The 23,462-nt window shown below is 40.0% G+C and overlaps 1 protein-coding gene across 2 annotated transcripts in view; it reads left to right on the forward strand.

Moving 5' to 3' along the window:
- The first annotated feature begins 3,211 nt into the window (after window positions 1-3,211).
- TTBK2 (tau tubulin kinase 2) overlaps window positions 3,212-23,462 on the forward strand; it is an 84,176-nt gene continuing 63,925 nt past the window's right edge. For both annotated transcript variants that reach the window (XM_089521866.1, XM_089521867.1), the window contains exons 1-3: window positions 3,212-3,499; window positions 19,168-19,327; window positions 22,823-22,970. In XM_089521866.1, coding sequence (XP_089377992.1) covers window positions 19,259-19,327; window positions 22,823-22,970 — 217 coding nt within the window. In that variant the 5' untranslated portion in view covers window positions 3,212-3,499; window positions 19,168-19,258. The remainder of the gene's footprint in view (window positions 3,500-19,167; window positions 19,328-22,822; window positions 22,971-23,462) is intronic.

Below are 23,462 nucleotides of genomic sequence, written 5' to 3' on the forward strand. Positions count from 1 at the left end.
AAATGCTGAAACTGTATACTGTCTCCATGTAATGATAATGTATTGAGACAATTTGTCCTTAGACTGTTTCCTGACCTCTAGAATTACTAGCAAAGCTATTTAACCTCAGAATAGTCTTCCAAAGCAGAATGTACAAGATATAGATTTACAGGAAGCAGGGAGCAATGACACAGAATTCCCCCAAGGCTTTCAGTTTGTTCAGAAATCCATGCAGCTATAATGCATTATAATTCTGTCTGGGGGGAAAAACCCTCTCAGATCCTCAGCAACATTGGACATGCATTTATGACAAATGTGCTTTCAAATGGGGAAGATAATGATGATGCCTCAAGTCTCACCTGATAATGCACCCTAATGTAGGCCTCCTGCATTCTCTCCTACGTTTTTTCTACATTGTGGAAGATGTTAGCGACTAAAGAGGTGATGAATTAAGAACAAAGAGACCAGACTGAAAGTGAACTACTCCAATCCCTGGTAAACATATCACTTTTATGTTTCACTGACTACATTTAAAAAAAGCTTTTCAGTTTCTCTAGCAATGCTTGCTCCTTTAGCAGACAAAAATAATATTTAAAATGCAGCTATATTCTGGATCTTCATTTATAAACTTCTTTCCTGCTTTCGAACCTCAGGGTTTGTGGAAATCTGCTTGAAAGCCACTATGGTCTGTCTGCCCACAATGAGATGCCATTAGGCAGACTGAGACAGCAGTCTTAGGGAGATAGAGGATGAGTGGATGTAAGGTCAGCTGTGGCAATTAGCCAACCAACCAGTTTATTTTTGCTTGATGCCTGCACCACCAACTTTGCCTCCCTGCTCTTTCTGATCTAGATAGTTTTAGATTGTTTAATCAGACACAGAAACCTCTCTTTTTGTTTTGCTAATAATTTTTTCTTCTTCCCTGAAGTACCAACATGGCCAGGAGGAGGAAGGGATGGCCTGCATGAATGTCCCCCACAACAGCACCTGAATTGAGAACAGCAACATCTTCAAATTGTAGGCTTGTGACTAACATCATTATATATTTTTCTTTTTTCCTTCTGCATGATTTTTAATATCTTTGCCTGATGAAGAAGCCAGCAGAGCTTTGAAATCTTGCAACCTATATTCTGTGCATTTTGGTGGGCCAATAAAACATATCACTGTTTTGGGGATTTGGGATGTTATTGTACTTTGCTGCATGGTCAAAACGGCTACCTTTGGATATGTTTTATGGAAACTTCTTGTTTTCCAAGGTAACAGCTGGTTTTTGCCTGATTGTACACACTCTTTATAAAAAAAGATTGCCACGAAGCAACATTATATATGGCATGACATTATGCAGCACATACCAGTAGCATGGATGAGTCCTTAGCAGGACATCACAGGAGTTATTTTGATCATATTCTAATCAGTCTATTCAGCAACAGCTTTTTAATTGGTAAACAGGTTATTAATATCTAATAGCAGTAATCGTGGCCTAGCGATTTGAGGGTTGGACTATGAGTCTGGAGGCCAGGGTTCGATTCTCTGCTTGGCCATGGAAACCTACTGACCAGAGGCAAGTCACTCTCTCTCTTCCTTAGGGGAAGATAATGCCAAACCACCTCTGAACAAATCTTGCCAAGAAAACCCCATGATAGTTTGCCTTAGGGTTGCCATTAGTCAGAAATCACTTGAAGAAGGCATGTAACAACAACTCAGGTCCAAAACACACTGCAGAAATAATCCAGTTTGACACCGATTTAACTGCCCTGGCTCAGTGCTAAGGAATCCTAGGAACTGTAATCTATTGCAGCACCAGGGCTCTCTGATAGCGAAGGCTAAGTGTTTCATGAAAATACAATTCCCAGAATTCCCTAGCACTAAGCCAGGGCAGTTAAAGCAGTCTCAAACTGGATTATTTCTGGAGTGTGTTCTGGACCAAAGTCATTATTGCCCATATTATCATACACATTGATTTAACTGATCTCTCTCTTTCTTTTTATGTGTACAAAACTATATTTTCGAAACAGAAGGCAGGGTTGATGGAATGCCTCTGGTTACAGAACTTTTCTCTAAAAATATGGGAAAAGATGCAGCAATTGTATTTTGTCACTTGATAGATACATGTTTGTAGAGAAGAGGAGTTAAAGATTTCCCCTCTTAGTGATCCCAGCCGGTTTGGATTTCATATACTTTTCACTGAAGAGGCCCCATCAAAATCCGTTTCTCTTCATGGCCACATTTCCAAATATGATGCTGTCAGGCACCCTTTTAATCCCACAAAACATATTAGGAACAGAATAGGCAAAGAACTGACCCTTTAAATGGGAAAAATAATTCAATCAATTTCAGCATATATATATATATATATATATATATAATGTATTATGTATATATATATTAAAGTTAGTTTAATATATATATATATTAAAATGCTAAAATTGATTTATATATGTTACATATATATATATATATGTTTAATATATATATCTAATATAACATGTATATATATTATATTCTTCTTCTTGAGGATAAATAAATATAAGACAATGTCTTTTCATGGAAACACGGCATATGATGCTGAAACTGATTCTGAGATATATCATGTATCATATTATATTTTTTAAATATATATATATTAATTAAAGTTTTACATATATATATATATATATATATAAATGTTGAAATTGATTCTGATATATATTTTGTAATATTATATATATATATATATATATATTGAAAATGATTCTGGTGTATATTATGTATTATATATACATAATATATATATATAATACTGAAACTGATTCTGATATATATATATATATATATATATGTATGTATATATATAAAACTAGACCCTCCCCAAGCGGAAGAGGACGCCAAGAGGCCCACTCTCCAACCCCCGCAATTCCTTCTGTTCAGCCCGCCCCCTCCCTCACACTCCCTCAAAGCCCCACAGCCGCTCAAGAACTACAACTCCCAGCATCCCTTTCCCCTCCGGCGCAGGACGAGGACCCTCGCCGCGATTCGCCTCACACAAGCAAACGTGAGGGCAGCAGCGTTTCTAAGAGACGGCCTCCTCCTCGCCCACCCCACACAGTCGCTGCAAGAATGATTGACAGCAGAACCCTCCAATGGGGCTCAGGGGCCGTTCGCCAGCGAGCCAATCGCGTCCCAGGTACGTCGGGAGGTGGAGGGGGCTTGTGTATGCGAGGGAGAGAGAATGCCTGGCGCTCGGGTGGATGCAGGGGAGGGAAGGAGGGCGGCTGGCTGGCGTCGCGCGGGAGACGTCGCGTCGTGCGTGGACTGCAGCTGAGGAGGAGCAGAGCGGGCCTGAGACGCGGCTGAGGAGGAGGAGGAGGAGGCAACGGCCGTCTCTCTGTGGCCCGTTATCCGCCCCAGGCTCCCCGGCCCCGCAGTCACCATAGAGACCACGCTTCCTCCCAAGACATGGGGCCATAAAGGCAAGGTTCCCGGTCTCCGCTTCGTCTCTGAGGAGAAAGGAAGGCAGGAAGGGACGCCGGCCGCGTTCCAGGTAAGGCAGGCTGCCCTCTCCCCAGGTCAGGGAGGGAGGGAGGGAGGGAGGGCAGCGGTCCTCCTCCTCATCGCAGAATGGAGGACGAGGCCGGGTGAAAGGCTGGGGGACGCTCCTAGAGAATGGAAATCTATGTGCCTCTCGGATATAGTGAGAATGGAGGACCTTCAAGGAAACATGGAGGACGTGACACACTCCTAGAGGTGGAAATCCATGCCTCCCATTCGTGGTCAGAATGGAGGACGTTCAAGGAAAAATGGAGGACACGACTCCTAGAAGATGGAAACCCGTGCTTCTCTCAGTCATAGTCAGAATGGAGGACATTTAAGGAAACATGGAGGATCATGTGAGACATTCTTTGATATGGAAAGCCATGCTTCTCTCAGTAGTGGTCAGAATGGAGGACGTTCCAGGAAACATGGAGGACAAGACCAAGGAAACAGTAAAAGCATTTGTGGATGTAGAAATCCACATCTCTTTCAGAATAGAGGACGTTCCAGGAAATTGGAGGACGCGACCAAGCAAGAGCTAAAAGCACTGCTAGATATGGAAATCCATGCCTCTCTCAGACGTTGTGAGAATGGAGGGTGTTCAAGGAAACTGGAAGACATGGCCAGAGAAACAAAAGCACTCGTGGATATAGAAATCCACACCTCTCTCAGGCATGGTCAGAATAGAGGACGTTTAAGGACATTGGAGGACATTACCAAGCAAAAGCTAAAGGCACTCCTAAGAATGGAAATCCCTGCCTCTCTCAGCCATGGTGAGAATGGAGGACGCTCAACGAAATATGGAGGATGTGAGACACTTAAAAATGGGAATCCACGCCTCTCTCAGCCATAGCCGAAAATGGAGGATGTTAAAGGAAATTGTAGGACACAACACACTCCTTGAAATGGAAATCCATGCCTCTTACTGTGAGCATGTGCCCTAAAGCACCAAGGAATAAGAGTGGGTCAGAAATGTGTTTTAATTCATGTATGGAGGACATGACACACTCCTAGAAACAGAAATCCATGCCTCTGGGTCATGGTGAGAATGGAGGACGTTCAAGGAAATGATAAAAAGCATTTGTAGAAATGGAAATCCACGCCTCCCTCAGTCCTGCTGAAAATGGAGAACGTTCAAGGAGATCGGAGGACATGACCAAATAAAAGCTAAAAGCATTCCTAGAAATGGAAATCCATTCCTCTCTCACTCATGGCCAAAATGGAGGACGTTCAAGGAAATTGGAGGACACCGCCAAGGAAAACTAGAAAAGCACTCATAGTTATAGAAATTCATGCCTCTCTCGGCCTGGTGAGAATGGAAGATGTTCAATGAAATTGGAGGATGAAACACACTTCTAGAAATGGAAATCCACACCTCTCTCAGTCATGGTCAGAATGGAGGACGTTCAAAGAAAATTGGAGGATGTACAGGAGAAGCTGAAATTTTTCCTTGAATTCATTATTTATTTCAAGGATTTATATCCCAGCGTTTCTCGCAGAGTGAGATTCAAGAACCTCCTCATAGAAATGAGATGCTCATAGAAATGTCAACCTCATAGAAAAGTAAATCCATGCCTCTCAGTCATGGTCAAAATGGAGGGCCTTCAAGAAAGATGGAGGACGTGACCAAATAAAAGCTGGAAACACTCATAGAATTGTAAATTCATGCTTCTTATGTTCAAAATGGAGGACGTTTTGGAATGCCTCCTGAACAGAAAGCTGCAATGTAGGACAGGTCCTGGAAGAAAGAGGACCCAGTCTGGTCATCCTGCAGAAGAAGAAGAAGAAGAAGAAGAAGTGTTCCTGCAGGACCGTTGGGAGGGCGTCCATGGGAGGGAAAGGAAGTGCTTTCTAGACAGACCCCCTGAGGGAACCTTTCCCTGAGCGGGGAGAAGGACCTTTGGGAGTTTCTCCTGGACAGAAGGCTAAAATGTAGGATGTGTCCTGAAAAAGGAGAGCCAAGTCTGGGTGGGTGTGAGGAACGAATGTCGTGGCATCTCCTTTCCTGGCTCCTCCTCATTGGTGTCCTAATTAGTGTCCTTATTGCCCTCATCCTGACCCCTGCGGTCTGCCAGCCAGGTCCCATCCCAAGGGACCAGGCATCCTCCTTTTCTCAGATATGCCCTCCATTTCAACCTCCTTCTCTGCAGGAAGAATTCCAAAACATCCTCCACTTTGAGCATCACTAAGAAGTATGGATTTATATTTCTAGGAGTGTTTTCTTTTTGTAGCTTTTTATTTGGTCATGTGCCCTCCATTTTGCGTTGCCTGGTCCTCCTTTGAAGTGAAGAGGCCATACCTGGTCCCCACCAGTGTGGCAGGGATGCTCCCCAGGCACCCTTGCCATCTTTAGGCCTCTTCTGGGCTCCCAGCCACGGAGGGAACCGGAGCAACTTTAGAACAAGGAGGCGAAGGGAATCACCTTCAGGTCCCCTCCTAACCCTGTCTCCATGCTTGGCTATTATTCTGGCTTTGCAGGCAGCAAGAGGAGGGGGGTGGGGATGCGGCATTAAAAAGGAGCTCGGCCGAGCCTTCCTTGCAGGGGAAGAAGAAGGGATGGCCAGGTTGAGCTTCTTCCTCGTGGTCCCTCTGCTTTCATCCATCCACTGGACACTGTTTTTGCTTTGCAGTGTCGAGGCTCCAGGTCATGCATGTCGGATCCTAGAAGTTGGAGGACCCATGTTGACAAGATTGCAATGCTATGGTATTGTCTTGAGAGGTTGTGCTCTCTGCAGACATTACATGGGTCTTGGCAGGGTGGTGTTGGTGTGGAAGCTCTGTTAGCTTCTTTCACCTAAGGTCACCGGGACAAGACTCTTTTCTAATCTCCCTTTCATGTGTAGAGGAGGACTCTACAAGAGAGGCAGTGACACTAGACCTCTGAATCTGTTCATGTTGGTACATCTGCGTTTCTTTTATTCATGCAAATATGCTCCAGCATGGAGACAGATGGAGATTGTGGCTAAACATTGGTATTGGTATCAGCACTGACGCAAGGATATAAATACAGACGCATATACTTACTTTTAAAAGGGACAGGTATGCCAGGGATTAAAAAAGAAAATCTGCCAGCAGTGAGGGTTGAAGGAAATCTGCTATAGGGGAATGAGTATTTATTTTTAATTTTTTAAAAAAATATAGACTGTTCTTTTGGCATTCTTCTATAAAATAGCAAGCAAATTATGATTAATCACTCCTTGATGTAAGCATGTGCCTTATAGCACCAAGCAATAAGAGTGGGTTAGAAACGTGTTTCCAATTCATGTATGGAGTATTTTCTGTTTAAAACAATCAAGGAAACTCAAAGTCATTTTAAGAGGAATACTATAAGTTTATTTTAAAAATCTGTTACTTGAGAAAGGGAGTATTTTTGTTCCGCTGCTGTTGTTCATCAGTAAGGGAACCAGATTATAGCCTTATTGATTATAGGGGTGTGGCTTGTAAGGAACAATGAATCCTCCACTGACTGGCTTTTGGCTTGTAAATCACAGTTTTAATGAGCCCCTCCCTCACTTGTGTGCAGTTGTACTGCCCTTGGGAGTGTTGGATGGGCATGACTGATTTAACCCAAACATTTCACATTTTCCCTTTCCCCATTTAGTAAGCTCTTGACTTTTAATGTGCTTATACAGCCCCATTATGATTACTCTTGGATAAAGGAGCATAAGATTGCAACTTAAATGACACAAAATGATATAAAGTCGTTTTTTAGACCTTTGAGAACAAGCTGGGTGATGATTTCTTTGAATGACGATCTGTTATTATGTGCCTTCAAGTTGCTTCCAATTTAGGGTGATCCTAAAGGGAACCTATCGTGGGATTTTCTTAGTGAGGTTTGCCTTTCCCTTCCTCTGAGGCTGGAAGAGTATAATCCTAAATACAGTTCCGGGCACAATTAAAAGTATAGTTATGACTTATGAAGCTCAGTGCTGTTTGGATCCAGGCTATCTGAAAGACCATATTTTCCTATACAAGCCTGCTCTGGGCTTTGAGATTCACAGGTCAGGCTGTTCTTGTCTTCACATACTCAGAGGCATGTTTGGTGGCGATGCAAGAGGGCTTTTTAAAGTTATTCTAAGGCCTAGACTTCCCATCTCCTGGTCTTCTCCTTGTTATTGTTGTTGAGAAGACCAAGCGGAAATGAAGCCAGAGAGCAGTGGCCTTCTCTGTGCTTTACTTCATGATGTCTTAGCACCTCAGTTCTTTTTCCATGGGAGATGGTTGTAAAAGTACGTATTTTTTTTCTAGTTGCAAACTCTGTTTGACAGAAAGAAAACTGTAGTGCTACCATGCCATTGCAATAAGGCATGGAGAAGGCCGCTGCTCTCCAGCTCCATTTCTGCTATGGTTTTTTGTGGGATAAGGCTCATTAATAATAATGATAATAATAATAATAATTTGTATTCTGCTTTTTCACAAAGGAATCAAAGCGGATTCCAACAGTATAAATAAAACATCAAACAATTAAAAATTACAATTTAAAAACCTCAAAACCCCATCCCTCCCCCATCATAAAAACAATGATCAACCCATAAAAAGAGATTAAACATCAAAAAATTTAAAACTATCCAATAGGAATACATTAAAATTTTGGGCAGATTAGTGGTAGAAATGAATCTTCCTCTAGAGGAGGGGTGATGGGGGTGATGGTATCAATCAGTTTTGGCATCGGTAGCAATAGAGGTGTCAATAGAGGGGGAAGGCAAGTCTAATGGATCTAACCTAGTCTGGGAAGGCCTGCCGTAAAAGACCTTGTACAGGGTTCTTTTGGCAGTTGATTAGCTTCTAAGGAATGGGCTTTTAATGGACAGGTACAGTTTGCCATCCATGTCCACAGATTCTGTATCAACAGATTCAACCATCCGTGACTTGAAAATATTTATTTAAAAATTCCAAAATGCAAACCTTTGATTTTGCCATTTTATATAATGGATATTGTTTTATAGTGGGGCCTCAGTATCTGTGGGTTTGATATCTGTAGATTTGAGCAAACACATTTGAAATGAACAAATGTTTACTTTTTTAAACCTGCAATGGCTAGGCTGAGAAGCAGTCCCAGGGCAATAGTGGAGTGTTCTGTGATTGCCTCCATCACCCATGGAAGCCAATCCTCACCACAAAGCTGCTGCAAAAATTTAAACTCCTTGGCCTGTTACAGACTGCCAAAATAAAGCTGCTTCGGGTCTCTTTGGAGGTATGCTATTTAAATGATGCATGGGTCCTAAGAGTCCAGCGGTCGTGCCAAAGCCACACTCCATTCCTAAGCACTGGAGTGCAGCTTTGGTGCAGCTTTCAGATTATTAGGATGCCTGCATCATTTAAACAGCATACCTCCAAAGAGACCCGAAGCAGCTTTATTTTGGCAGTCTGTAACAGGCCCTTGTTTCACTTTGTTTCCCACTCTCTCACAATTTAAATTCCTGCTTTCCATTTCTCATAAGGAAGCCTCTTCCAGAATTTAAACTCCTGCCTCACTCTGTGTCTTACCTCAGTGTAGGAAAAAATGCCTTCCTGGTTCCCAACCCTTGTCACCTAACTACCGGTAATATTAAATGTTAAATACTGACTTGAGCATCCATGGTTTTTGGTACCCGCAGGGGATTTGGGAATTAAAACCCTATGGATACTGAGGGCCCACTGTACTACCCCACTGTGTATAATGCAACTTGAGCATCCATAGATTTTGGTATTCATGTGGGGTCCTGAAACCAAACCACAGTGGATACCAAGGGCCCACTGTAATACAGTGTTCTATTGTTTTTTAAAACCCACATTTTAAAATTGTTTTAGTATTATAACTGTTTGATATTGTTTTGATATTAAAATTTTTGATATTATTTGTATCTGTTTATCGCATCCCAATCTTGGAGAAAAGCAGGAGAAAACCTGAATGAATAGGTAATCAAATTTGAAATATTCTGGAGAAATAGTTTTCTAAACAATGTGTTAAGTTTTCCTAGGAATATTTCTGAAATGAGTTTATATGTGTGTGTGGGAGGGGTTTATCAAACCCACCAAATGCTAAGTGTATACTACTTAGTCTATGCTTTTGTTGCTGTGCCACCTCTGTGCATTACAATTGTGAGGAATTGTGTGATGATACATATCTTGTTCAGTTTAGTAAGGAAAGGACTGATTAGTAAGGAAAGGACTGATTCTGGTGCAGAAACTGCAGCAATTAGATGACTTTTGCAAATATATTTTGGTACTTTGTTATTGTTATTATTATTAATAACCTTTATTTATAAAGCGCTGTAAATTTACACAGCGCTGTACATACAATCTTTTTAATTAGATGGTTCCCTGCCCTCAGGCTTACAATCTAAAAAGACATGACGTAAAAGGAGAAGGGAAAGGTGGTGGGGCTAGTAGGCTAATACATATAAAGTACATAGCCATACAGGAAATGGTTTGATAAAACTTTATATATAAGTGAGATACACGAGCTAAGTTGTGAATTTTGGGTCACGTGCCCAAATCAGGAAACCTTTTATTGAAATATCTATCTGTGTATGACTGCAGTTAGAGATTGCTGTAGCTGATTCTGTGTATTTTCAAGTGAGACACTCTTTAATTCTGATGTTAAATGCGTATAGGGCTAAGCCCAGAGAAGACACAGTGAGGTATAGATGTTTTGAGTAAGGTCTTTGAGAGATCAGGATTGAAATATTTGCTTGGTTATGGAAATCCACTGGGTGATCTTGGGCATGTCATACGCTCAGCCTCAGAAGGAGGACAAAAACCAAGGAAACCTGAACAGACAGATTTGTAAAGACCTTTGGATTTTTTTGAAGAGAGATTGAAAAAAAAATTGAAAGCATGTATACAACTAGAGAGGTATTGCATTGCTTTCATAGTGGAAACCTTTTTCCAGGCTGAGGTGGGATGTTGTTGTTGAATCATGTAGAAGAAAGTGCTCTGTATTATTTAACTCAGTGAAGACAAAAATGTCACAAAATAGCATGAAAATTAAGATTGAGCTTTTACCTGTTTATTGCTTCTTCCTGTGGGACACCATCCTCATACTGCAGAACTACTGAAGCAAACAAATGTTTTTGCATTTATTTGCTTTAGTATATTTAGTATTAAAGCAGTATAAAAATAATAAACTGACAACATATAAATAATGTATCTTTGGTAGTAGACTTACCCATCAGATTAAATCTTGGCTATATCTAGAGTACAGCCTATTCAGAATTACTGCTGTGTTCTAGTTGTCTAATTTGGCTACTTATATTTGTACCTCTGAACTGAATAAAATAGATTTATTGTTGTCTATCTGTCTGTTCTAAATATACTCGATTGTATCTAATAGTGTTTATCTACTATCAGAACTGATCCCTCCTCCTCCTTCTGCTGCTCTCTGTGCATGCACCCCCAGACTCCTCTTAAGGACCTGAGTGACTCTCTGCAGCTGACTTGAAGTGTGTGCACTTAGAACAGAGGAGAAGAAAGGAAAAGCCCATTTCATGAGCAGAAGTCCTCTCACTCAACATTGAATATAGTCCATCATTGAATATAGTGATCATATAAGTCTTACTAAAATATTGAGAAAGAAGTTATTTTTTTAATTGAAAAAACATTAACAACTGCACACAGGATGTTTTGCTTGTTACAGTGGCTTTACATAAACTATGCACTATATTGATTTATTTGTTTTTTCAATTGAGAGGCTTTGTCAGAACCTCTTGGTAAGAGTCAGTCTGAAATGTTTGCTAAAATGATCTTTTGATATTGCTGATTTTTAATTAGAATTAAAGATTGTTCTGTTTTTCCTGGTAACATTTGGTAAACTATATTAATCTGAGATTTGTTGTTTAGAAATCTGTTAAATATTTTTCTAACATAGGTAGATTGATCTGCCTTAAGCAAAAAAGTTTAAAACCTAGATAGTATTATTCACTAATAGGATCCCCACCCTCTTTAAATTCTATGTCTTGGATTCTGACATCCCATGAGTAGAGCTCAGCACACTGGAAAGTCTTGCTGGTGGAAGGCAACCAGTGATTTTCACTTGATTCATCCTGTGCCCTTCAAAAATCTGATCTGGAGAGTTGGGAAATCCTCCTAAGGATAGCATGAAAGGTAATCTGGAAATGAAATGAGCAATAACCACCTTTCCACACTTTCTCCTAGTGGGAGTTTCTATTGGATTGAAGGCCATTCCACAAACAGAATCATCCTTTCAGTTTAGACTCTACACTTTATAATCTTTAGGAAAGTTCATCCATATATTCTAGTCTCTAGCATGTCCCTTAATGTTAGTAAGAAAATTGTGTATGTGTAAGGGGGGGGGGGCTTTATTCAAATGCATGAATCTTGCACTTGCCTGATGTGACTTGCTTAAGATATGCAAAGAAAAAAATCCACCTGAACACTAGGAGGGATGATTTTACTCTTAATAGCTATTCAGCGGTGGAAAAGACTGCCTCTGAGGCTAGCTGATTCTCCTCCTTTGGTGGTCTTTCAACAGAAGTTGGATGGCCATCTTCAGGAGTGCTTTAGTTGTGTATTCCTGCATGGCAGCAAGTTGGAGTGGATGGCCCTAGCAGTCCTTTCCAACCCTTGTAATTTTTTGGTTTAGAAGATAAGCTTATTAATAAGGGTAGAGGCTTATTCTCACCTGTGTTATATGATATGGTGTAACAAGTAATATTTTATAGCTAAGGTAGCAGCAAGTAATGTTGAGAAATCAGTTCCATAGAACTAAAAAGCCAAAAACAAATATATTCCTTCTCAGGAGTGGTTTTTTTTTTTTTTAAATGGAATGTCCCCATGACAGATTTAATGGAGATGGTAATAGTACTGATACATCAACACTAGTATTAGGCACAAAGGCTAGATTCCATAGAGCTGTGCAGCTAATGGTTTGACTTAACTGATATGTAATGTGATATTCATTATGCCATTTTTATTTGCTAAAGGAAATGTTTCCTTTCATAATAGGATAAAATAAATCGATCTCCCTTTTAGTATCTTTTGTGATTCAAGGGCTGGAATCTAGTTGGTTAGTTCTAGCTAGAGTAGACTTATTGAATCAATTGTTGTATGCTGAGTCAACATACAGATAAATCCCATTGATGCAATGGCTTTATTCCAGTCACGACTGACAACAAGATTTAGGCCCTGGTTTTAGGTTTATTGTTCTGCTCTTTGTAGAAGAGTAGGACATCTTCATTCATCTGCTAACACTGAATACTGAGAATACTACACAAAGATCTGGTAGTAGATCAGATGTTTAAATTGAGTAATCCATAAATGCAGTAGGTACTACAGACATTGGAAAGCATAGCTATAAATAGTATCTGTATCTTTTTCACACTCAGCTATGTGGAGGTCAAGCAAAGTCAGTACAATCTGAGATGAAAAATAATTATTGTGGCTCTTGATTCTTGCATTATCTTCTTCTGTCTGTGTCTTCAGTAATATAGTACTGTAATAATGAATTTCTTAAGTTTATTATTTATGGCAAGCAAAGCCATTAAGAAGATATTGATTCTAAAGCAGAGCAAGTGTAGAAATATTATTTTTGTAAAACAGTAACACAGATCCAATACATCTCAAAGTGCCCAGTGATCAGAATTCCCTGAGTAATGTTAAACATAAAATGCAAAATCACAATAACATCACTTTGATAAAGTAAATTCTATAGTTGTGCTGTAGTGATGGTCTGATAATGTTAGTGCAAGGATAGGAACCATATGGCCAGATGTTGTGGTCTGACCTAACCAGCTAACAGTGAGAAATTCTGGGAGTTGCAGTTGAACAACATCTGGTGATGTGGTCTGGAGTCTTTGTTTTCCCCTCCTACAGATAGATACTGTTTTAAATGAAAGAAATTATAGTAAGGCTGGCATACACATAAACATCTCACCGAACTACAAATCACAGAATTCCATAGCATTGAGCCATGGGAGATAAAACAATGTCAATGAAATTCATGGGGTGGCCATAGGTTGACAGGTGATTTGAATGCACATATACACAAAGCTTTTTTGTTGCTGTTGTTGTTCCTGCAGGCCTTTGATGGCTGATTGCTCAAGGGAACAAGCATTTCAAAATGTGCTGTACACTTTATTTGTTTTCTTTCTAATGTGCATGCTTTTAACTGCTTTTAATTTTATTATTTTAATCATATTTTTATATAATAGGAATTTTAATGCTGTATCTCTTTTATCCTTTGTAAACTCCCAAGGGTTCTGTAAGGCTTGCATCCTGGACTGGGAAAAAGGCAGGGCATAGATAAATATAGTAATCGCCATGACTTTGACTTTATATCAGATATAAATTGAAGGAACTAGTCCGTGCATGCAAAAAGCTCTCAAGATATCATCCCACCTAACCACATAGGAAAACACATACCACTGTATCTTCAACAGCACTCAACACCATGATGCATCTTGCTTGAATCTCTCAAGGTGGGTTCTGGTCCTCTTACACACATACACACACACCAACATAAATACACCTTTTGGCACGAAGAAGGAAAGATGTAATACACACTGTTCAGCCTTACAGAACGCTTGGGAGAAAACATTCATTAAAAGCATATCCACTTTGAATTGTTTTAATGTCCTTTAATTGTAAATGGTCTTCAGAACAATTATACCTGAAAGGCAGTATATAAATAGAACTTCTACTTCTACCTGAGAAAGTATAAAAGTGTGTAATTTTGTGGTGCTCATTTCTTTGTAGAATATACACCTTTAAATTGGTCCACTCTTTTATATGAATAATAAATTCAGTATGCCTATGCCAACAATAATGAAGGAAAAGGAGCTGTAGAGGGCTAAGATGGAGGCTTTGAGACACCCTGACCTTTGCAGAAATGTAAAATAAAAAAGATGTCTGGATACAACTCAGTGAGGTTTGAGCATGCTCAGATGTTCCCAGGAGCCACAGAAAATCATTAAGGCCCGTTACAAATGGGCACCCTAGGACAGACTCAGTCCATGCTAGGGTTAGAAAGGGGCGTCTCTTCCAGACGCCCCTAACCCTAGCACGGACTGAGTCCGTAACAAATGGCGGTGGCTGTTCCACACGGCTGCCGCCATTTTGACGTAACGGGCGCTCTGCGTCCGCACGTCACGCGGCGGAAGTGACGCCACAAGTGCGTGACTAGCACCTCGCGGTGTCTCTTCCAGGCTGCAAGAAGGAGCGCGATTCCCGGACGCAGCAACCGGCGGTGGCAGCAGACTGCCGCAATCCGACAGTCTGTAACGCGCCAAAGTTTCTATTGGTGAAAGATAATGCAATGGAAACCTGATGGTGGGGAGACTGCATTGGCCTGGTTGCTTTCTTACATTTTATAGTGTCTTATAGGAAGTCATAGCTAACTGGGATGCTGAACAGGAACATTTTTTTAGTCACTCAGGATACTTTGCAACTTCTTTTTCAGGAGTTATCTGTAGTAATATGAACACACTCAAAATATTTGCTTTGTGGCTGCTAGAGAGTGTAGCTGGAAGTGGCTTCCCATTACTAAAATGCATAATAAAATTTTCAGACATTTAAACATGTGAAAATAACAAATTATGTATAAAATGGCTAGGTGTGCAGTTTATGTTGCATTACTGTGTGTACATATTTATATACATTGCTGTATTGATTAGATGCATTCAAATCCCACACAGAAATTTATCTTGTATAGACCGTTGTTGTTGTTGTTGTCTGCTTTCAAGACATTTCTAACCAATTGTGACCCTAAGATGAACCCATCACGAGGTTTTCTTGGCAAATTTGTTCAGAGGGAGTTTGTCTTTGCTTTCCATAGTGGCTGACAGCGGGTTTCCATGGCTAAGAGGGTGTTTTAACCCTGGTCTCCCAGTGTCCTAGTCCAACACTCAAACCACTATACCATATTGTGTCAGAGACCCTAAGTAGGGCGCTGAAACTGACTTCAACTCTTATAATGTTGGAATTGAAGGGATATGTGCTTGCTTCTTGTTTATCATACCTATAATTCATACATAAATGTCTAGAGAAAGAATAATCATCAACTCATGCAAACTTATTAATAGTGGAACCTAATACACATCTACTCAGAAATGTACTACTTATTGCATTGCTACTTACTACCAGGTAAATGTGTATATTGCAACTTTTTGTATGATCCTATTTAAAAACAACAACATTGATCAAGATTTTGCATTGGAGGACATAACGTTCCACATGGGCAGAACTAACACATGCTTCCTCCTCAACACATCTTTGAAGCTATTTTTGTCCTCCCCCCAACATGGCCATTTATTGGCCAGAGGACAACTGGGGCCAGTGGCAATAAAATGTCCAGCTGTGCGCCTATATCTGGATGCACAGCAACAGGCATCTCCCTAGACTTCCCTAGAAACTTTTGGAGGTCTAGGTAGATGATGTCATTGCTGTGCATCCAGCTATTAGAGTATAGGAAAAACACGCCACAGTCTCCTTACTCTGCTGGTCAGGAAATAGAGATACTGGAGAACTGCAGTGGCTTCAAAGGTGGGTTAAACAATCATATTTCCTTAATTGTGTTTTAAGCTCTTTGAGGAGAGGGCTTTCGTTCACTTCCTCTACCCTCCCAGGTTTGTCTGGTGAGGACACTTCTTGGTGACTGCTCCCAGGCTGTGGAACTCCTTTTGTGGGAGGTCTGGTTGGTCCCCCCCCCCCCCTTGTCTCTCTCTCCGCTGGCAGTTAAATATCTTCTTACTTAAGTTGGCCTTTAATTCTAAATCGTGTAATAAGAGGGTGTTTGAAAGTATTGTGCTGTGCTTTTTGAAAAATCTTCCATGTACTTTGGGCCCCAGTGTTTTGGAAAGAAGGTGGGATGTAAATGATAAGATTACCTAAGTTCTCTTTCCAGACCGATAAGAGTCCTCTCATGTGTTCTTGTCATCCACATCTCGGAGATGGCAGCAAAAGTCCTCTCCGGTTGATTTTAACCAACAAGTATACTTTGTGGGGAAGAGCCTGAACCTTTTTGATATCCTGCCCCTAAGCAATATAGAATTTAAATGTAACAACTAGGTCTTTGTTGCTGAAAGAAATAATAAGTTGGTATATAAAAAAATTACATTCTCTGAAACCATAAGTAGTCAAACTGCTACAATATTTTGAATTATCTGAAGATTCCAGGGATTTTTCAAAGGTAGCCCCAAATGGAGCAGCATGTAGTAATCCAGTTTTTTGAAACTAAGACATGCATGATTGTGGCTAGATCTATGTTCTCACCTCAAATGGGCCTAGCCTCAACTAGGCAAAGGCACTCTAGACTGCACCTGGTCTCTGGGCATTCAGGAACAAACCTATATGTTCAGAAGGAATCCTAAACTTTGAAGCTAATTGTTCAGTAAAGTATATTGAAGATCCAATGTGATCATGGTTTGTACAGAAATTATGATTTTGTATAAGACATATTTTTACATATTTGGGTGAAATGGGAAACCTTGATTTGTAGTAAACAGCAAAATGTAGCATCTAATATACTTTCCTAATACATGAAGGAGGAAGAGGTGGCAGTGAACAAGTCTGAGGTTGGCCTGTTCGTATAATAACCAAATAGTTTTACTTATTATATCTGGATTGGATCTGTGTCTGATTTGAGCCCAAAAAAGACTGGCTAAGGTGGCCTAAGCCACAGGCAAAAGGAGTGGTAAAAACAACTGCTGATGCCGGCTCATTTGGGATTGCAGCAGTGGCCCGCTTCAGGCCATTCGGTCACTGCGCTCCCCAGGTGACTGGCGCTGGAGTGGCCCTGGGCTGCTCCTTTTGGTCTGTATGTTTCACCCCTAAAAGTCATCTAGTGGATTCATGGCTAAGCTAGTTTTTAACTGGATGCTAGTTATGTATTCTGTCATACCTGAAATTTGTGCCTTTCTGAAATTTGTGCCATTAAACACACGTATTCCTTTCTGCTGTCTCTCCTTTTTACCTTTTCACTCTGTATGTGTTAAGTATTTTACAGTGCAGCATTATAGCATCAAATAGCTCCTGGGCCACTTCACTGCAGAGATTTTTAGATAACAATAACATTTACAGAAGATAGAAAATTCACTGTCTGTTTATAGTCCTGATGATTCCATTAGCTCTGCTATGTTGAAAAATGCTTCTCTATACAAGTGTACAGTACATTGTGTGGATGTGTTAACTTAGAATAGATTCTCTGTGTGTGTGTGTTCAACATTTTGTTCAAAGTTTTCACAAGATTGAGATCAAATACATTTGATTGGCATATGCTTTCATTCATGCATCACATGAAATATGATATGAGCTTATGTAGATTGCTAGCTTGAGTTTATTGGGATGCATATCCTCAAAGGTCCTGAGCAGTACTCTGACATCCTTGAAAACTCTGCCTTTGTAACAATCTTGTGAACAATGGCCCGGTACAGACAGGCAGGAAAAGGCGGCAAGACACCGCTTCTTTCTGCCCTGGATCAATGCTGAAGCAAATGCACGCCACGGCATCGATCCAGCCGCCGCAGAGCACAAAAAAGGACCTGTTTTTTTCTGGCATCTTTTTGTGCCTGTGAAGAGGTGTCACAGCCGCTGCTGGGAGGGTTGGTCACGCCCCTTTGGTGCGGCACCATTTGGGTGCTGCATCAAAGGGACGTCATCTTTGTACGCACCATCTGAATGGCTGTGTGCCAAGATGGCACCTGGGCAGCACGGGAGCATGGGGACGTTCAGCCCTCACCCCGCCCGCAGGACAGCACTTTTTGCCCGTCTGTACCAGGTTGAAATCTGTGAAATAAGCCCTTTGCATCAGATTTATTCTACTGATAAAACTACCTCCAGCATTAAAAATAACTGCATTCAAAGGGTATCTTAGAGGAAAATTTTGTGAATCTTGCACAACTTTCTCTTGAATCAGCTCTTTATTGTTGTGATACATTATGATCTCTATCTATCTATCTATCTATCTATCTATCTATCTATCTATCCATCTATCCATCTATAGTGTGTGTGTATTAGGATAGTTGTATAGTGTTATTAAAGCAAGCTATTTAAAGGGACTCCAAAACATGACATGGTGTAAAAATCTCTGCTTGTCTTTGATGAAATTTATGAAGTACATACAACTGTGGCCGTGGCTTTATCCTTTTGCCTTGGTCAAGTTATGTTTTCCCAACATGAGCCTCCTGCCTATAATATTTGGGGGGGGGGGAGTGGATTGGCTGCAGAGATGGTTTTATTTATTTAGTCATTTATTAATTTTCTACTTTTTTCCCAATTCAGAACTCAGGGAGGCTTACAGCAGATTAAAAGAAAATTCTCAAAATGCAGAAGTTAAAAATGATTAAACTATCAAAAAATTAAAAGCAGTTAAAACATAAATCATGAAAATTATTGGGATGATGTTCTATAAATAAATATTACTGCTTAAGTTCAGAAATAGTCTTCCAGTGTTGCTTATATTGTACAGCAAATCCAAACTATGTGCAATGTTGGTTTGCTTACTTCATAAACATTTTATTTCATATGTTACTGAGAAAGTACATGAAAGATCAGTAAACTGACTTCACATCTTATTAAGGTATTTTTGTTTTTGAAATTTATTTTTTATTGTCATTTTCTTGTTATTTTTCGGTTTAGCATTGTGAAGCTGAAAGTACCTCTATTAGAATAGGATATGAAAAACTCTTGTCTTGCCTATGTTTCAGTTAGCAAGATCTCATGTGCTGCTGTTTGTTTCTATAGCTTCTGCTTAAATGGAAGCCACCTCTGGGAGATGGATGGCCTCTACTGACGTAGGCTTTGCATAGCAGCTGTCCTACCCCAGGAGATTGCAATGAGTGGAGGCGGGGAACAGCCAGATATCCTTAGTGTGGGAATACTGGTCAAAGAAAGATGGAAAGTGGTGAGTATATTAAATCCTCTTTATTCCCCCACCTCCAAATAGGTGCATAATAAAAGCACTCAATGAAATAAATGTAAATGGAAATATAAAACCTCAAGTAACTAAATAGAGAGGACATATGTCCAGACTGCATTCAGTTTGTAGGAAAAGGAAAGGAAGAAACATATATTTGCTGCTTATCTCTCAAAAGTATATTCTTGATCATCTTTGCAAGTTACAATTTAGCAGTCTGCTTGCTTAGACTTAATGGCTTCTCTGGTACACTGATCACCTAATAAATAAAGAATCAACTGTTTACAAAAGCTTTTCTGATGGTATTTCTTAAAAGCAGATTTTGATTTGTTATAAATGGCCAGATATATAGATGTTTTCTGTTCATGGACTTGCATTGTGCCTTCTGAAAGAATTGGAATTTAGGTATGTTGACTTGCTTGGTTTCTTAACAGAGACTTGTATAGTGAGATGTGCTGATGGAAGGGGATTGGTATAATGTGTGACCTTGCTCCCATCTTCCACCTCCTAATCCTCTATGAGATGTATGGAGGACTTTCCTCAACAGAGATGGTTTGGTGTGAGGATGCACAGGAAAGGAGGTATTTTAAAGTGGAAGTGCCTTCTTCTCAGTTTAATAGCTTGTTGGCTTCTGTGAATTCCTGTACTTCATTATACAGAAGGTATTTGGAAAATGCCTTACATGGTTGGTGTATTTATTTACCATGGGGGCAGGTTGGATTTCTGAAAATTCGATGGAAGTGCTGTCCATAAGAGGAGCAGCAAAACTGGCCCTTGCTATGTGACATGACATTAATAATGTGGCTTTCCTAAAGTATATACCCAGATGTTAGTATAGCTAAATTCATCCTGTGGAGCCAGTCTGCTGCAGGCTGAATGAACTGCATGTCTCTGCCATGTAGTACTCTTTTATGTCTATTAAACAATCACAATAAAAAGCCCATGTCATGAGGTATGCACTGATTTTGATTACTGCTTGTAGCTAGGTTTTGTAGGAGGGAGAAGCCTTGTGGTTTTTGTCTGCAGCATTCTTGGTGGAATTGTAAGAGAACCTCTTAATATTTTGGTTACTGTATTACACAGTGAGAGCTTATAAATGCTCAAGGGCTGTTCCAGTTGCAGAAACACAATATGCTGGAAAGACTTGGGCTGGGCACTTTGAATATAGCACTGTTATATTTGGCACTCATATGGCCACAGTCAGATGCCCTGAGTAGTTTATTTTGAGTCAGTTTTTCTTGTACACAATACTGCAAATTTCCCAATTGCATGTCTGTTCTAGCATTTTTAAATGGAAGCTGCTACTGGATCGTTAAGATACAATGATGGTCAGGGGTGGTTTTATGTAACTATTGAAAAGTCTTCAACTTTTATTTTCCTTATAGCTGATGTGGATGTGTTTATGTCTTAATTTTTGTGCTGAGATCCAGGAGTCAGCCGGCAAAGGTTGCTATGAGAAGTGAGCCCTGGTGACACAGTGGTTAAATGTTGGTACTGCAGCCACAAGGTTGTGAGTTTGATCCTAGTGAAGGGCTCCAAGGTTGACTCAGCTTTCCATCCTTTTGTAGGTCGGTAAAATGAGTACTCAGCTTGTTGGAGGGAGTTGGCCTACAGATTGTAAACCGCTTAGGGAATGCTTGTTCACTGATAAATGGTGTAGAAATGTACTTGCTATTGCTACTGTGTAGTCATCCAGGGAATATTAGTGACTTTTGGTAGAGACTTCATAGACTTCTTCCAAATGTTTTTGGCAACAACTTATGAGAGGGAAGCTGCTGGGGAAACAAAAGTGACCTGTGTCCTGTTTCTGCCCCAGCAGCTAAAGTCTTTATGACATAGTCTAGGACAGGGGTAGGCAACCTGCGGCCCGCGGGCCGGATGCGGCCCAGCAAGGCCTTGGGACCGGCCCCAGCCCGGTCCTACCGCCGATTGCCGCCGGGGCCTTTGGCCTCTCGCACGCAGGGGCAAGGGGGGCAATTGTCTATAGAAGCCTCAGAAACATGCATTTATCTTAACATTTTTTAAAAAATCAGCAAATTTTTTCGCGTGTCCTCCATTTTTTATTTAAAAAGTGCCCTCCATTGGAAAATTTTTCCCTACATTTGTCCCGGTTTATTTATTTATTTAATTTTTTAAAATTATTAAATTATTTATTTTTTGGCTTCGGCCCCCCAGTTGTCTGAGGGACAGCAACCCGGCCCCTGGCTCAAAAGGGTTGCCTACCCCTGCTCTAGGAGTTGAGGCCATACCTAGGTGCTACTTAAGGTAAGCTAGCATATGTATAGGAGAAAGTATGTGAAGGGCCAGCGTGCTGTAATGGTTTGAGCATTGAATTAGGACACTGGGAAACCAGGGATTGAATCCTGATTTGGCCATAGAAACCCAATGGGTGACCTTGGGCAAGTCATACTCTCTCAACCTCGGAGGATGGCAGTGGCAAAGCCCATCTGAAGAAACCTGCCAGGAAAACCCTATGATAGGGTCGCCATAAATCAGAATAGACTTGAAGACACACAGCATAACAACAAGTTGCTCACTGACTCATGCCTCAAGCTATGTGAAGCTGATTTCCTTCATCTACACTGACTTCCTCCTCCTAATACCCATCGTGGGCTTTTGGGATGTCCTTTACAACTATGTAGGTAGGCTGATCTCAGGCTGTGTGTATTCTGTGTTTAAAAATCAATGTTAAAACTTAGTTATATGGTCTGAAGATTTAAATTAGGTACATTTTCATAATTTTTCTGGCTCCATTTTTAAAAATTAGATTTATAGATCTAAAATCAATTAAAGTATCACTAGCCAGCAATTAAAATACCTATTACTGAAACAGTTTCATGTAAGTTGTGGTAAATGACAGATAGTTTATTTAAAAAGAGCATTCTCCCTTTTTAGTTTACAAGTGGGAAATGCTCCTTTTAAGATTACTCCCAATTCAGTGTTCATGTGCATTATCTAAAAATAAAGGAAACATCCTGTTTCTCCCTCAGAACTATTCTGTATTCGTATATAGCTTTAATTAACTAAAATTGTTATGAATGATTGATTGCTGTTTCTATTAAATGGGTGACTACCCAACTTGCATGCTATATTTTCTGCCATTATTATTAATCTGTACAATTTATCCTAGTTTTCTGAGGTACTGGGAATGGTAAAATAACTATTTCGGATACTGAAAATGAGCTTCTAATTAATGAAAATCTTATTCAGCCATCCATCTGAATTTGTAGGTTTTAGCAAATGTTGCTGACATATTGCATAAGATGTCTGTTTAAATAAAGTTAATTCTGGCATAATTTGCTGTATCCAGTGTCTTGTTAATATTATTAACATTAACATTAATAGATCGGAATTGATTATATTGAGACAATTGTAAAACTTGTTTCCGTAAATGGCTAGATAATTTAGATTGTAGCTAGTGATATTAAAAGATCTGTCGTTTTTACACATTGCACAATAATGTAAATACCTTATTTACTACAGCTGAAAAAGATAGGAGGTGGAGGATTTGGAGAAATTTACGATGCACTGGACTTGCTTACCCGAGAGAATGTTGCACTGAAGGTTGAGTCAGCTCAGCAACCAAAGCAGGTTTTGAAAATGGAAGTAGCTGTGTTGAAAAAACTACAAGGTAAGGTAGACAAAAATCCTTGTATTCCTAATAAGGAGATGTTAGATTCTCTCTCACCTTTTTTGTCTTCCACCTGAGTTAAAGCAATGAAAAAGCTCAAGTGTATAATAAAGCTATGCTATATTGATCAGTATACATAGAGAAATATACGATGATTTCTAACAGCCCTGTACATATATGCATACCTCTCCTTGCCTGTTTGACAGTATGTCATTTGAGATAAGTGAAAATGCTGAGTAATTTTTTTTACATGGCATAGTATTTCAAGAACATTTGAAGGAAATCAAAAAGGCTATATTTACTGGCCAAGCACTTCTTCTCATCCAGTTAATAGAAGAATTGCTTTATTGAAGTGATTTGAATAGAAGAACATGAGACCAGACTAAAGGCTTATCTAGTCACATAGCAGCCAATCAAATTGGGAAGCATGCCAGCAGGAAATGAGACCCAGCTCCTCATCTCACATATTCCAGCGACTGATACATAGAAACA

Source organism: Sceloporus occidentalis, unplaced genomic scaffold (assembly GCF_023333645.1).
Source record: "Sceloporus occidentalis isolate IW3139 unplaced genomic scaffold, rSceOcc1.0.p SCAF_4, whole genome shotgun sequence".
In the NCBI taxonomy this organism is placed as follows: domain Eukaryota; kingdom Metazoa; phylum Chordata; class Lepidosauria; order Squamata; family Phrynosomatidae; genus Sceloporus; species Sceloporus occidentalis.